General features: G+C 42.1%; 1 protein-coding gene across 1 annotated transcript in view; it reads left to right on the forward strand.

The window, feature by feature from the left end:
• Positions 1-15,192, forward strand: part of MKLN1 (muskelin 1) — a 199,825-nt gene that overhangs the window by 77,176 nt on the left and 107,457 nt on the right. The window contains exons 7-8 of the mRNA XM_038752328.1: positions 7,637-7,714; positions 9,452-9,517. Coding sequence (XP_038608256.1) covers positions 7,637-7,714; positions 9,452-9,517 — 144 coding nt within the window. The remainder of the gene's footprint in view (positions 1-7,636; positions 7,715-9,451; positions 9,518-15,192) is intronic.

The raw sequence follows: 15,192 nt of genomic DNA on the forward strand, positions 1-15,192 counted from the left end.
GACCAGAATGGGGAGATCAGCAAGGTGGATGATGCAGTAGTCAAGATGGGCTAGGATAAGTGCTTGGATCAGCATATTAGCAGTTTGGATGAAGAGGAAAGGCCAAATTTTAGCGAAGTTGGGAATGTCAAACCAACAGGATTGGGTGACATTGAATATGTGGTTTGAATGAAAGAGATGAGTTGAGGATAATGCTAACAGGCTTGTGAGATGGAGGATGGTGGTGCTGTCTACAGTGATGGGTCCAAGGTGATGGGATAGTCAGCGGGAGAACAAGATTTGTGTGGGAAGATGAAGAATTTCATCTTGTTTTGGACATGTTAGAGTTGGTGGTTATGGCAGGACATCCAAGTTAGACATGTCATGAGGCAAGAGGACATACGAAACCACAGAGGAGGAGAAAGCTAGGGACTGGAGCTATAGATGTGGTAATCATCCGCATAGAGATGGTAGTCGATGCCGTGGGAGCAAATGAGTTCTCCAAGTGGTGTTGGTGTTGATGGAGAATAGAAGGAGACCCAGAACTGAGCTTTGAGGGACTCCCACAGTTAGGGAGTGATGATGATGATGGCATTTGTTAAGCGCTTACTATGTGCAAAGCACTGTTCTAAGCGCTGGGGAAGGCCCAGGTAGAGCCTGCAAGGGAGACTGAAAATGAGCATCCAGGTTGGAAGAGAACCAGGAGAGGACAGTGTCACTGAAGCCAAATTTAGATGATTCTAGGGGAAGGGGGCGGTTGACAGCGTCGAGAGCAGCTAGAGGTTGAGGAGGATTAGGATGGAGTGGAGACCATTCATTGTATTTGGCAAGAAGGAGATCTTTGGTGACCGCTGAGGGATTTGTTTCTGTGGAGCATGGGGAGTTGAAGCCAGATTGAAGAGGGTCAAGCAGTTTTGAGAGGAGCGGTCGGAGGGAGATGGGGCGACAACTGGGGGAGCTGTGGGGTCAGGAGGGGTTTTTTAGGCTGAGTAGTTTATAGAAAGATTAGTTTTTGAAGTCAGTATTGTCTTTATTAAATGGTATTTAAATGCTTACTGTGTGCCAGACACTCTTCTAAGTGCTGGGGTAAATACAAGCCAATCAGGTGGAACACAGCCCATTTCCCACATGAGGCCAATCCCCAATCTATAGATGAGGTACCTGAAGCACAGAGAAGTTACCTGATTTGTCCAGGGTCACACAGCAGAGTAGAACCTAGGTCCTTCTGATTCCCAAGTCCTTACTCTAGCCACTAAGCCATACTGCTTATAAATTTGTCCATTTGATGAAATGGTCTATACTCATTTGTAATTGTTTGCAATTACAGATAGCCCCCATTATAGCTCTTCAACTTTTAACACCTCCTTTCCCCCCCATCCTTTGAAGTAGTTTGCTGATTTAAAGATGATTAAAACCCACTTCAATTTAGCATAGATAATGGCTGATCTCTAATCCTTAACTTGAGGTTTCTTTTTGCTGACTAGAATGTGAAAGGTAGCAACTTGGAAAATTATCTGTTTACGTATGTACACATAATACCCAGTTCAAAATCTTTTTATTGTTATGTGTTTACATTGCTATTTGATCATATGTTTTTTATTACTTTAAAACCAGATAGATTTGTCTGGGTCACATTTTTGCATTTTGGGATTTCACAGCTTCTCATGGAAAACTATACTCCTTTTGAGCACTTTCCTATTTAAAAGCACTAACCGAGGTGTAGCAGTACCACATTACCCACGCTCAGATAGCAGTCAGAACATTTTAAAATTAACGAGTTCATTCCTTGACCAATGACTGAATCAAGTGGCCTTTTCCTTAAGGATTAAGCTAGTCAAATAGCATAATTCATGTAATGTGGCGATTGGGAGTAAGCAGACCTGTACGGTCATTCCCAGACCTAAATCCTGATTGTCAGTTTTTCCTTCTTGCTCTTGAAGGGCAGCAAGTTCAAGAGGAAAATTGGTAGTTACTATTTTTGTGAGACCCTGGTTCGGGCAGTGTTTTGTGCTGCTCGGGGCTGCTCTCAGCCAGCCTGGTTAACCGTGTTTAGCGAACAAACATTCCTTTCAGGGTTTGCAGGTTCCTGCTGACTTCACTGATGATGCAAATGGACAAATAAGGAAGTAAACAGTGCAGAGGCCTTTACCTTCTGCTCCACTTAAAACTCTGTGGGGGAGGGCAAGACATCAAATAAGCTAGATGGAAGGTACTGGTTCAGAGAGGGTGATGTGCTTAAGAATGAAGAAAATAAAAATGAGGCGCTATTTAGTATAGTGGTCCTTGCCTTTCAATTCAGTGACATGAATTCTAAGAGATCAGTACTACATTTATGCCTGTTTAGGTCTTTTTTTTTTCCCTTCCTATTAGTCACTCATACCTCAGACTCAAAGAACAGTTACCTGTTCATTCTTCAGAAAGGTTCTCCTTACAACATCAAATTTTGAAGTGCCTGAAACCAATGTGCCACTCAATCGGTGTGTTCTTGTACAAGTACATAGTTTCATCTTGTAAGAGTTATTTTTCTCACCTGGCTAGTCGGTGATTAGGATGTTATCCTGGGACCTAATCTTTGAGCGGAGCACAGCTGTTCTGGGATCCAGTTCAGCTCCATCTGATGATGAGCCTGTTTACTGTTTTGAATTTTGTTCTTTTACTCACTAGTCCTCTGGGACTCTTGCTTGCACTAGCCTCTCCTTAGGCCTGGTAGGTAATAATAATGGTATTTGTTGGTCAACACATTTGTGTGTCGTGTGTCTGCCTTGGACAGCTGCGACGTGATAATAGGCAGTCTATACCCCGTTTTCCACGTTAAGGAGCAACAAAGGGCATGTGTGTAAATGTCCAGAAATGGGTTCCTTGGTGTAGCAGAAAAACTGCCGCTTGCTATTTTTAGTAACATTTTTGCGGTGAGTGCTTTAATCACTCTTTTGCTGCAAACCACTGTTTTTGTTGTTCAAGCGTTTCTTTTGGTTGGCATAGAAAAGTAACATTGCATGGTGATGGCAGTGTTGCAGGCCAAAGATGCTTTATCATTAACTGAGTTCTTGATTATTGTCAATTATTGGGCCGGAAGTCAGGAAATTAGTGTTGACTTCCCATTGGGCCCGTGGGGAATTTCAGTCAACTCTTGATTATCCAGTTTATGATCCTTGCTTCTCCTCTGCCCCACCAGTGATCTGATTTGATTTACCATTGCCCCATCCATCAGGCTGTAGGTAAAGGAAAGGAGAGGAGGCTTTTGTCAGGTTTGCTCCTGGCACGGTGGCATTGTGGCAGAATTTGGGGAAGGGGAGAAAATAGGTGACCAATTCAAGGTAAGGGGCTCTGAGTTAGGGAGAAAGAAATTGAAGAATATCAGACTGTAGTAAGGGTCTGGTGTATTCTCTCCTCTGAATGCTAGAAACATTTCTTTTCCATCATTTTTTGCCAGACGGCTGTGCCTTTTTCAGACTACTTCGACTTCCTCTTGAGCATTCCTATCAGAGGATGGGCAAATGGGAACCCTGGCAACTGTCCGACTTCTCCTTCAAGAGGAAAGGTTCCCTAAATTCAGCTGGTGCGCAGGCGAGGTTGCAATGCCTCACATTCGGATTTGTTCCCATGACTTCCAGACGAGCGTAATAGGCGCCGTTCTTTAGTCTGTGGATAAGTCTGCCGTTAAATCTTATATTCAGATACAGAGGCTGAGTTGCTTTAACTGAATTGCCTGCTGGGTCCACAGACACACACCCTGAAGGTGAAAGCAGATGGAGGTGTTCTAGTGAGAATGTGGGATTGTCAAAAGGCCCAGGATAGCTGGCTTCATTTTAGCCTTGAGAACTCAAAAGGAGATGCATTCTTGATTAAAATGGAAGAACTCACACTGAAAACCCTTTTCCTTGCCAATCCAGTGTGAAAATTTTTGCAATCAAATGCTTAAGTAAACACATGCTATTGGATAACTTCAACCTCCCCCAAAACCCTGCCTTTTGAGCAGTCATTCATTCAATCAGTGGCATTTATTGAACACTTTCTGTGTGCAGAGCACTGTACTAAGTGCCTGGGAGAGTGTACAGTACAACGGAACTGGAAGACATGTTCCCTGCCCGAGGGGCTGACAGACCTTAAAATAATTTACAGGTACATACATAAATGCCGTAGGGCTGAGAGGGACATGAAAATCAAGTGCTCTGGTCAAGTGATTGACAGAATAATAATGGTAATAGTATTTATTAGTACTTACTGTATGCCAAGCACTGTTAAGAGAAGCAGCGTGGCACAGTGGAATGAGCTCCGGCTTTGGAGTCAGAGGTCATGGGTTCAAATCCCAGCTCCAGCAATTGTCAGCTGTGTGATTTGGGGCAAGTCACTTCACTTCTCTGGGCCTCAGTTACCGCATCTGTGAAATGGGGATTAAGACTGTGAGCCCCACCATGGGGCAACCTGATCACCTTGTAGCCTCCGCAGCGGTTAGTACAGTGCTTTGCACATTGAAAATTGCCATCATTATCATTATTATTATTATTATTATTACTAAGTGCTGCAGGAAATACAAGATAATCAGGCTGGACACAGTCCTTGTCCCATGTGAGGCTCACAGTCTAAGAAAGAGGAAATAGGATTGAATTACCATTTTACAGACGGGGAAGCTCAGGCAAAGGGAAGTTGTGACTTGCCCAAGGTCGCACACAGGCTGAGCTGGGATCAGAACCCAAGTCCTCTGACTTCCAAGCCTGGCTCTTCCCATCAAACCATGCTGTTTCTACATACCACTGGCGAGTTCAGAATTCCATGCTTTTGTTGCTTCTGCTTAGCCATGTTATCTTTTCATACTAGAAATCCCAAGGGAATTACATCAATTTGGGAGGGTTCCTGCAGGAGAGCCCCTGACTTTTTGAGGTTCTGCCTGTAATTTTTTTGGGGATGTGTAGGGAGTCCACCTTCAATGCTGTTGGAGGTGGCAGGAATCCAACACTGGAGTTCTGTCCCAGAGTCCACAGATAGCTTTTCTGTCTTGATTGGGTCCAGGGGGCTTCCAGAGTTAACCAAGCCCTCTTTTCTATGTGAGGAGAGGAAATATGGAGCCCCTCCCAGCTGGAGGAAATGTTTTTGGTAAGGAATCTGGAGTAGCTCCAGACCAGGATTCCAAGGGAGGAAAGAAACACTATAAAAAGCAACTGAAAGCAAGGAGAAGCCAAGTATCATGTGTTGAGAAGCACAGGCTGAGGGTCTTGAGATGGAAAGGTTAAATCCCTGTGACAGGTTGCGCTTTCTGTCCCTGACATTTCTGGTCGTACATGAAATTTTTGCTGAAAGAGCTAATGCTAATTGTTCAAGTGGCAAAAATCAAGTAGTTGGATTTTTCTTGATTTTGGAGGGGGTGGGTTGGGGATATAGTTAATTTTTGCATGGCATGGCCAGGGACATTTCACTAAGCCTGTGAATACAGTGTTTCCTCCACTGTAAATAACGGAAGGAATATTATGTGGAGCTGGATGAAATTCAGTTATTTGGGATGCTGGTAAGGATTTTTCATCGCGTTAAGTAGGATAATGTGCTTCCAAGTTTGCAAGGAACACCTGGAACCTGAAAAGCAAAGTTCATTTGATCGATTTTAAAGAGCATTGCAGGCTGCTCCGAGAAAGACCGACCAAGGGGCCTTTGGGATGTTTAAGCCCCCAACTTCCAGACAAGCAAAGGCCCCCCCAAATTCATTTTTTTGAATGTTTAAAAATGTTCCCAAAGAAATTGTCTTTCCCTGAACAGTCCTGAAGAGCGAGGTGACTTGTCAGGATGACATTTTGCAATAGAAACAGATGTGCAGCTTGGTCTAGTGGATAGAGCATGGGCCCGGCAGTCGGAAGGACTTGGGTTTTAATCCCGGCCTCTCTACTTGTCTGCTGGATGATCTTGGGCTAATTAACTTCTTTGTGCTTCATTTCGTTCATCTGGAAAATGGAGACTAAGACTGTAAGCCCCATATGGGACAGGATCTGTATCCAACCGATTAGCTTGTATCTACCCCACAAATGCCATAAAAAAATGCTTTATGGCAATTGGGAGTTTTTGAATATTATTCAAGCAACATGGTAATGCTAGGTGACTCAAAGGAAATGGCAGCTATGTGGCTTGGGTGTTGGGGAAATATTTTTTTTCCTCTTTTAAAACGTTTTATTATCCATTGGGCAGGGCACCGGTTCTGTGCCATAAACCATCCTGGTTCCTCTGGGCTTGACAGCTCACTCTTGATAGTCTGAAGCGCTAGTCTGACTCCAAGTGGAACTTTTCAAATTTAAGGTATTTTCATTTCTCCAGGTAATTCCCCTGCACGGCTGGCTCGAAAGCCCTTGGGCATATTTAATCTTTTGGTATTTAAGTGTTTACCATGTGTCAAGCCTTGTACCAAGCGCTAGGGAGATAACAGCATATGCAGATATACTACTGCCTTTTGCCCAGGTTATGGCCAGTGTGGAATAGGATGTTGAGAGAAAAATGGAGTTGCATATTGAGAACAAGTGAAGCAGTGGTTTGCCTGGGTGGGAGGAAAGAGTTGGTTGAGCTAGAAGGGAAGAACAAAGTAAATCCGAATGGCCTGGGCTATGAAATTAAGGGCAGGGATCTTGGTCATGAATTGTGTGGTATTGGGAAACTTCTGTCCAGTTGACGAAGTAGTGAGGTCAAACTTATGTGGAGATTTGAAGTTGGTGGAGTTGGTGACTTCTTGCAACAGCTAACAGGATTATCTAGGTGAACATTATGGATTGTGGAGAAACCTTGTGAAAAGTAGTTTGCCAGTTGCCCAGATGGAATGTATAGTGGATTTGAATTAAGGATGCAGTCATAAGGAAATGGAGAGGAAGAAAGATACGGATGGGAGCCAGGGGGTGCGGGGAGCAGATGCTAGGTAGAAAAGTAGAGTTTGAATGGATGTATGAATGGAAAGCAGCAAGGACTCCAAGATGATGGTCGTCGGGGCCCTTGAAAGCAGTCCATCGACCAAGAACTACTAGAAATTATGATCTGTGGCCTTGTATTGATAGGTTTCTTTTTTGTTAAATCTAAAACGTGGTTTGGGGCAGTGAAATAAGATACTCTGATTATTCCTTGATTGTTTCCATGTGTCTAGCAGCTTCAGGTTATTCCCAAACTGATTAATCTTTCATTGCTTTCTTCAACCTGAAAGGACTTTGGGGATCAGTGTACTGTTTTCCTTTCAACATGCTTATGTCCTTTTTCACATTCTATGTTTTTTTTTTATTCACACTACCATTAAGTGGCCAAATTTTGAGGCTTCAAGATATATATCCCTCCCTCCTGCACCGCCCCTTTAGGCACCAGAAACAGCAAACCCATTTGCAAATAACAGGTGCCATGTTAATAAGATACATGCCGACTTTTGATGAAAGCTGCCAGTCAAGCATAGTTTTGGAATGATTGTGGCAACTAATGCTCCATCATTTTATTTGGGGTGACATGCAAACTGAAGGGAGACATGTTTTGTAAAAATATGCCATTACAGTGACTGACACGGGTATGTTTTTATGTAATATATGCATGGAAATAAACCAAATCGCTATTTGGTTTGAGCCAGCTTCTTAAGTCTGATCTTTTCTGTGACAGAAATGCACAGCAAAAACACTTTCCGGAGCAAATCTTTCATTCTCTGCATTCACAGATGGTTTGTTTAATCAGTACATCAGCCAGCAGGAATACAAGCCTCGATGGAGTCAGATCATCCCCAAAAGCACCAAAGGTAGGTTGGAATTGTCAGGTGCATCCAGTGGGTTTATCTGCAGGCGCTGCTTCCAACTTTAATTAGTGAGAGGTACGAAAAATGACTGAGAAAACTTGGATTGAAAGCCTTGGGGTTCAGGGAAGCCACTGATGCATGAGCCAGTTGGACAGTATTTCATTTCCTTGTTTCAGGCATTTGTCTGAAATCTTTATATTTTTCCTGTACGTTACAGCAGAATCTCAGCTTAGTGCCAGTTTCAGCAGCAAGAAGCAGGGAACTCTTTATGAGCATTTACTACTGCCAAATCTCCATTAGTGGGATCCAAGACTAACTAGGATAAATAGAGTCCTCAGATAATCAAAAAACACACGTATAATAATGAATTTCCCTCCCAACCCAGAGCAAGGTTAATTGGTCTGAAGACACCTTTTCTCCCTTTCCCAATCCTTCCATTAGCAGGCGTATTAAATGTCCCCAAAGTGAGCACCGAGAGGGAGGAGAAGTAGAGATCTTGGAAAAGGAAAAAGAAAAAAAAAAGAAAATGAATAGTTAACCTCTGTCTAGCATGCACAGTGGTTGGCTGTGGATTGTTTTAATCTTGAGCTCCTTGTTTCTTAAGAACTAGAAGTTCTTGACAGATATGGTCTCATTTATTGTTTCCAAGATTCTGAGAGAGATGAGGCCAGAACCTTCTCCATTTTACACACACTCAGTTCTAATGCTAAGGGATTGTATTCAGGTGAAATGCTGCATTTAAAAAAAACAACACTCACATAGGCCCTACCATTTCCTGTACATATGCACAAATTGTTGGGGTTTTTTTTCTTTTGTATTTCACTTTTTGCTCCATCAGTACTGGCTTGTGTTGATGGAAAAACATACTTCTCCCCAGTAACAGCCTTCTTAGCCAAAAGATATAGTGAGAAACCCGCATTACAGCAGAACTGTGTGCTAGAAAGCTGACAACCTCCAAGAGTCATTGAGGAAAGCGGATTTTGTTTACGGTGACATTAACCCTACAATTTATCTGCTGTGCATCGGTTTACTTTCTCAAAGGTTAAAATTAATGGAAACATTTTAATAGGCATATTTTTAGCTTCCTTTCAGCTCTGCTGTGAGCTGGTGGGTATGAACCAGGAAGTGAAATGAAATACGCTCACCTTTTAATCCAGCTATGTCAACAAGTTGAAAGTGGGGAAAAATTATTCCACTTTTAAAATATTTACTGTTATTTTAATGACACATATGGTCATTTATTGAAAACCTGCAGCTTTTAGCCAGCTGATAATGCTAGTAGAAAAGAAATTACTTTTTTTTTTTATATTGTGTTGCTATATGATATAAATCCACTTGTGAGTCCTACACTAAACTTCAGATTGCCTCAAGGGGAGAGATGACATTCTACATTGAAAATGTAATTGCTTTTCCTTCCCCTTTGGCATTGTGGAGGGTTTGGAGATCCTATCCCAAATTTTAGAATTTCAACCATCACAAAGCCTTTATGGCATTATTCCAGAGTAAATAGGGAACGACCTCCAATGACAACATTAGCCCAAAAGCAGTTGAACAGCCGATTAAAAGGAGCATTTTAAACGTAGCCTAAAGTCATACTCTTTTGCTTGGGACTCATTGCTCTAAAGTGTGAGGGTTATTTTTCCCACACATTGCTTCCACCTGTCTATGAAAATAGTCCTGCCTTTTTCATTCTTCATCTTTTTAAAAAAGGTTCTAAGATGTTGACTTCTGTTACCGTAGGTGATGGAGAAGACAGCAGACCTGGAATGAGGGGGGGTCACCAGATGGTGATCGATGTTCAAACCGGTGAGTTGCTTTTTTGGAGGGAAGTGTTTTTAAAACAAGTGAACTCAGGTTTTATTGCTTGCAAAATTCGATTAACATCAGTTTAACTGTGAATTGCTCAGGGAGGCACATTTTACCAGGTTACCAAGGTCCGATGACAGGGACGGGTGACTGGGAGGCTAAAACAGAAGTGATTGTGTGTGAACATAGTAGACAGAAATATGAGAGCTCCAGGGCCTTAAGAAATTGGTCAGTGGTCTAATGTGAATAAGGCAGTGTCCTAAAATAAACGGACATTTTACATGTATATTTTATTTGGTCCTCTTAGGACTATATCTAGGTTTGTGGGAAGTACATCCATTTCTTTAACCCAGCTGACATGGGGGAGAGAAGAAGGTTTGATAAATTCGGAGGGGGTTAGCACATTGATAAATGTGGGAGAAGCTAAATACATTTTTTGCAGGCCTATGTTTTTTGAAGAATAATAATAATCCAGCCTTGTAAATTGTATCTAAAAATTTTTCCTTTTGGCATCTTTGATGTCTGCTAGGGAGTCTTAGTGCCCAGCAGTATGCTTATGTTTCAGGAGCATATTTTAGTTAAACTAGAGTAATTGCTTTAATATTTTAAAAGTTCAAAAGCAAAACTATGATGGAGTTTCAAGTTACCACCTAGAAAAGGAACTACACTGAGCCCTTAGGGTAGTATTACTTTATTGCCTGAGTGCAGAAAAGATCATTTTGATGCATAGGTGGCCAATGTATACAGCCAAGGGTTAGATCATTTCTCCATGTAAAATATACTTGGCTCAATTATCCAATTATACTACTCACAGCACCCAGGGAGGAAAAGGTGTTTCAGCAAATTCACAGTTGCAAGTGAATGAAACAAAGCAAAAATTTAGAATTCTTGGGGTTTTGCTTTCATTCTGACAGACTTTCCAAAGAAGCAGATTCTGAGTATGCCATTTGTAGTTTTAAATCAAGTTAACTTTTGCGTGTGGCTATTATGTTACTCTGTGAGCCGATGCAAGTCGGTTGGGCAATCTGAGAGGCAAGTTAGCATTTCTCTCCATTCGTTGGACCTGCAGTAGTGTTCCCGAACCACGGTCAATAGATTGAATTAGAGGCCCTGTATTCACTAGCAAAAAGTTTGTAGCCCTTTGAAAATCCCCTTCTTAAACAGTGCCGACTGTCCAGACTATTTAACAAACACCCATTTTTCGGGAGCTTATCCATTTATATGAAGGGATTCACTGCTTGGACCATCTCCCCTCTGGCTTGGGCCCTTACCCTACAATGCTCTTCCACAGCCTCCACCTCGTCACTTAGCCTCCAGGGACAGCTGATTCATATGTTCTTATAATTAGGGATTTGTATAGATAAGTTCTCAGTGCAGTGATCTGCGCACAGTATGTGCTCAAGAAATACCATTGATTGATTGAAGGGTGAAGAGCAGACTGGGTTCCTGCCCAGCTTTGGCCCTAGGAAACTATTTTCAGCTAGCCTTTTTAGGAAGCAGAGAACTGGCTGCCTCCTATCATTTGATAAAGTTGCATCACAGGAGGAACTGAGGTCCATCCGATTAGGAACTGGGTGGCCTTTTTTTAGGGGGGTGGAAATCTGAGTGGGGGTCCAACTTGTATACTGTTTTAATCTTCTCATTGGTACTAAATCTTTCAATTAAAAGTGGCTTTAACTTGGTCTTTGTCTCCTGGAACGGATAGACGCCCTATAAGTTATGCTTTGGCATTACCTCTGAGAGGCTTCACAAGTTGAATATTTTATTGTGCTTTTTGTTACTTTTGGGACAGCATCTGGTGCTTCCTGTATTTAATTTGGCATAGGAGCTGAACTGGGAGGGTTCCTGGCATTGTATGTCTCTAAAATCCCTCATATCACGCTAGAACTGGCGAGATATACCTCGGAGTTTTTATCTTGTGAAAAGCTTGATTAATGACAGGACGTTGTGCATCAATCTGTAGTGTTTCGTTTGAACAACTCAGAAACATTTTTGGATAGCTTTGCTATTTATCCCTAAGTCCCATGATATGGAGGACTGTTGTTAACCTTTATTTCACATGGGAAAAAATTGGAACCCAGGGAACGTCTAAGCTCGTTGTCCAAAAGGCATGTTTGGAGTATATATATATCTATATCTATATCTATCTATCTATCTATCTATCTTTCTATAGATAGATAGATAGATAGATATATGAAACCTAGGTCTTCTGTATTCTAGTTCAGTACCTTGCCCTGAGGAGTTTGGTGCATAAGCCGTATATAGGTTTCCAGGCTGGGGAAGTACTTCACAAACTAAAGGCGGCCTCCTCCCTAGGTAGTATGAGGTTGTCCAGGGAATAGTTTGGTTTTTTTTTTTTTTTTAAAGTGGTGGATCAATTTTCTTGCTCAGCAAAGCATTCTTACATGCACTGTTTAACTTAAGTTGGAAATGATTCAGCAAGAAAATTAACGGGGTATCCTGTTCTAACTGAATTCTAAGAGGTTCATTCCCCACCCTGCCTCGCAAAACATTGTCTTTGAGTGGGGCTGAGACCTCTCTTTCTATTTAGGTCTCCACTTTTATGTCAACTTTTGGGCAAGGAGGGAATGCCAAGGCTGTCTTTGAGGAGTCCTTTTAAGAAAAATAATAATTACCAAAAAAAAATAAACAACCAAAGAGATTGGAGGTAAAGGGCGGAGCTGAGAAACAAAGCATCAGGAATTTTTCTGTCAGGCAGCTATCCAGTGGCAGGGTTAAGTCCATGCACGGATACAGACGTAGCCAGTAGAGCTACAAGATGCTTAGTCATTGCTTTTGGTGCATTTAGGAACCTGCTTTAGAAACACCTCCTTCACTATACCAATAATTGTGTATTCCAAAGAGCTTATAATAATAACAATAATAATAATAATAATGGCATTTATTAAGCACTTACCATGTGCAAAGCACTGTTCTGAGCGCTGGGGAGGTTACAAGGTGATCAGCTGGTCCCCCGGGGGGGCTCACGGTCTTAATCCCCATTTTACAGATGAGGTAACTGAGGCCCAGAGAAGTGAAGTGACTTGCCCAAAGTCACACGGCTGACAGTTGGCAGAGCTGGGATTTGAACCCATGACCTCTGACTCCAAAGCCCGGGCTCTTTCCACTGAGCCACGCTGCTTCTCAATTATATTTATAATTGCTTAGAATTAAGAGCGCCTGCCATTCCCCGGGCCAACAAGCTAAGAAATACTCTTTACCAAACTGGTTTAAGTTTTTTTTTAAGTCATTTCTTGGTAGTGTTCCAGATGAACCTAATTGGTAATTACACAGGTGCCGTCTCATGTAAAAAGTCCGATGCCCACAATAAAGGAGGACATGGCTTGTTCCTTTATAATTCTAGGATTTCAAGACATTTTCCACACACTAAGGTGTGATCAGTAATAACCTGTGCCAAGCACTGTTTTGAGCACTGGGGTAGATACAAGATTGTCAGGTGGGACACAATCCCTGTCCTGCATGGGGCTCACAGTCTAGGTAGGAGGGAGAATGATTCAGTTCCTATTTTACAGTTATGGAAAATGAGGCGCAGAGAAATTAAGTGACTTGCCCAGAGTCACACAGCAGACATGGCAGATCCGAGATTAGAACCTAGGTCATCGGGCTCCCAGGTACGTGTTCTTTCCGCCATGCCACACTACTAGTTGATTTCTTCCAAAGTTTCTCCCTTGTGAGAAAGATCAAGTGCCAAATGCCCTGCCATTTTGTAGTTCAGAAGAGAGGGCGAGAGAAATACCATTACTTTCTGAGAATAGTTTGCAGAGTCTGGGTAGGCTCAATATTTGAGTGCTTACTGTCTGAAGAGCGCTGTTATTAAGTGATTAGGTGAGTACAATACAATAAAGCTGGTAGTCACTATCACTGCTCTCCAGGAACTTAATATCTAGCTTAAAATCGAGTGGAGATTTCTACACCCTGCTGTGGTAAAGAAAACAGGTGCAGTCTGTAGCCACGGGGGGAAAAAAATAATCCTCTAAACTGTAAGTCATCATTGTCAGGGAATGTGTCCACCAACTTGGTTGTATTGAACTCTCCCAAGAGTTTAGTACAGTGCTGTGCACACGATAAGTTCTCAGTCAATTCGATTGAGTGATTCAGACCTCATCAACAGCAGACACCACTGACCTCACCCATTTCCTGAACTTCTGTTGAGGATGAGCTTAGTACAGTGCTCTGCACACAGTAAGCGCTCAATAAATATGATTGATGATGATGATGAAACTTGGAGTGTCTTAGTAAAGGTAGGATAGTTCTTTTCGATTGAGTGATTCAGACCTCATCAACAGCAGACACCACTGACCTCACCCATTTCCTGTGAGCCCCCCGTGGGACAACCTGATCACCTTGTATCCCCCCCAGCACTTAGAACAGTGCTTCGCACATAGTAAGAGCCTAACAAATACCATCATTGTTATTATTATCTACCCCAAACCCAAGGGTTTCAGGCACAGCCACCCTTCAGAATAATAATGTCATAATATATATAATAAGAAGTTATATTTCCAGACTGTGAGCCCATTGTTGGGTTGGTATGTTGGTACGTTGCCAACTTGTACTTCCCAAGCGCTTAGTACAGTGCTCTGCACACAGTAAGCGCTCAATAAATACGATTGAATGAATGAATGAACCTCTGTTGAGGATGAAACTTGGAGTGTCTTAGTAAAGGTAGGGTAGTTCTTTTCTGCTTTCTGGCGAACCATCCCCCCCATCTTACCTCCTTCCCTTCCCCACAGCACCTGTATATATGCACCTGTATATATGGTTGTACATATTTATTACTCTATTTATTTATTTATTTATTTTACTTGTACATTTCTATCCTACTTATTTTATTTTGTTGGTATGTTTGGTTCTGTTCTCTGTCTCCCCCTTTTAGACTGTGAGCCCACTGTTGGGTAGGGACTGTCTCTACGTGATGCCAATTTGTACTTCCCAAGCGCTTAGTACAGTGCTCTGCACATAGTAAGCGCTCAATAAATACGATTGATTGATTGATTGATTGATTGATATGTTTGTACATATTTATTACTCTATTTATTTATTTATTTTATTTTGTTAGTATGTTTGGTTTTGTTCTCTGTCTCCCCCTTTTAGACTGTGAGCCCACTGTTGGGTCGGGACTGTCTCTATATGTTGCCAATTTGTACTTCCCAAGCGCTTAGTACAGTGCTCTGCACATAGTAAGCGCTCAATAAATCTGATTGATTGATTGATTGAAAGCAGAGGAAAAGCAAAAATCAGAAAGAAAAGACAAAATAAAGAACAGCAACAGCAAATATTCAGGTGATTGTCGCACGAATGGATAGACGAGAGCCAGAAAACAGCAGAAGCATCGGAGCAAACAGCAAATTAGGACCTCAGTAATTGCCCCACGGAGAGATCGAGGGGTGACCTTGGTCTTAACCGTTCTTCTAAAGACCAATGTGACTCCCATCAACAATCTTATACAGTGCTCCGCATACAGTATGTGTTCAGTAAGTACAATTGATTGAATAAGCTTCTTGTTTATGCCATTAAATAAGTAGTTTATATACCAGTCTTTATCAGCGTGTAAAAGCTGAGGGGGTGAGGAGGGGCAGGCCGTGGAAACATGGGGGGCTGTGGGAGTAGGGAGGCTATGGAATTCATTCATTCATTCAATCGTATTTATTGAG

The sequence above is a fragment of the Tachyglossus aculeatus genome, chromosome 10 (assembly GCF_015852505.1).
Source record: "Tachyglossus aculeatus isolate mTacAcu1 chromosome 10, mTacAcu1.pri, whole genome shotgun sequence".
Lineage (NCBI taxonomy): Eukaryota > Metazoa > Chordata > Mammalia > Monotremata > Tachyglossidae > Tachyglossus > Tachyglossus aculeatus.